The sequence below is a fragment of the Asparagus officinalis genome, chromosome 9 (assembly GCF_001876935.1).
Source record: "Asparagus officinalis chromosome 9, Aspof.V1, whole genome shotgun sequence".
NCBI classification, from domain to species: domain Eukaryota; kingdom Viridiplantae; phylum Streptophyta; class Magnoliopsida; order Asparagales; family Asparagaceae; genus Asparagus; species Asparagus officinalis.
The window spans coordinates 63,358,894-63,359,860 of NC_033802.1; the positions used below are offsets into that span (position 1 = coordinate 63,358,894).

At 42.1% G+C, this 967-nt stretch overlaps 1 protein-coding gene across 1 annotated transcript in view; it reads left to right on the forward strand.

The window, feature by feature from the left end:
- Positions 582–967, forward strand: part of LOC109824677 (RNA polymerase II C-terminal domain phosphatase-like 3) — an 8,607-nt gene continuing 8,221 nt past the window's right edge. Inside the window, exon 1 of the mRNA XM_020391314.1 lies at positions 582–963. Within this exon, the coding sequence (XP_020246903.1) occupies positions 796–963 (168 nt within the window). The 5' untranslated portion in view covers positions 582–795. The remainder of the gene's footprint in view (positions 964–967) is intronic.

Below are 967 nucleotides of genomic sequence, written 5' to 3' on the forward strand. Positions count from 1 at the left end.
AATATAATGGATGAGGGCAATGTGGAGGAGGAATCAGGCGAAGGATTGAGCTTGATACAGATCAATGTGCTGTTGAAGAAATATTTGAGGTGTTGTTGGTATTTGAAAGTAGGAGCTTTTTAGAGTTAATTTCGGGTGGATATGGAGATGAGAGATGTATTTGAATTTTTTTTAAACGAAGAGGCAATGAGATTGAGTGCTGAAAGAGAAGAGAAATAGATTTTGAATTTTTAGTGAAGAAATGTTGTTATTATGACAAAAGAGGAGATGTGAAGATGAACCGGTAAAGGTTACAAAATAATGAGTTGTTAATCTCATTAATTTAATTTAAGTTAATTTAATTAGAATTAGAATATATAATATAAATAAGATTTAGAGGTAAAGTTATCCATAGAAAGTTTTACTCATACTCCCCTCTTCTAAAGGAGGGAGTATGATATGATATGATTAAACCAAACAGCTACTCCCAGATTCAAAAAAAGTATTAGCGGATCCCGACGTCATGCTGACGTGTACGGCCAAGATTCGCCGACCCTAAAATACTAACTCAATAAATTACCCCCCCCCCCTCGCTCCTCGACTTCGTCGTTCCCTTGCCCCCCTCCCAAAATCTTCTCCTCCGCTGGCTGGATCCCTCGGCGATTTCTTCGTACCCTCGCCAAAGATCGCAACTTGAAACTCTAATTGATCGATTCGTCTCCCGCAGCTCTCCGATTCGATCTCGATTCCATTAAAAAACGGCTCTAATATCACCACCTAACGACGAACAAAGCCGAAACCCTAACCCTAACCCTAATGGCGAAGCATCGGAACGAGGAGGGTTCGAACTCCGATGACTCGTCGGGATCGGTGAAGGAGATCACCGCCGACGATCTGAAGAAGAAGGATGCTAGGGCTCCTTCGTCTAGATCTAGGGTTTGGGCGAGCGATCTGATGGGGTTTCCGGTTCATCGGAACTATAACCAGG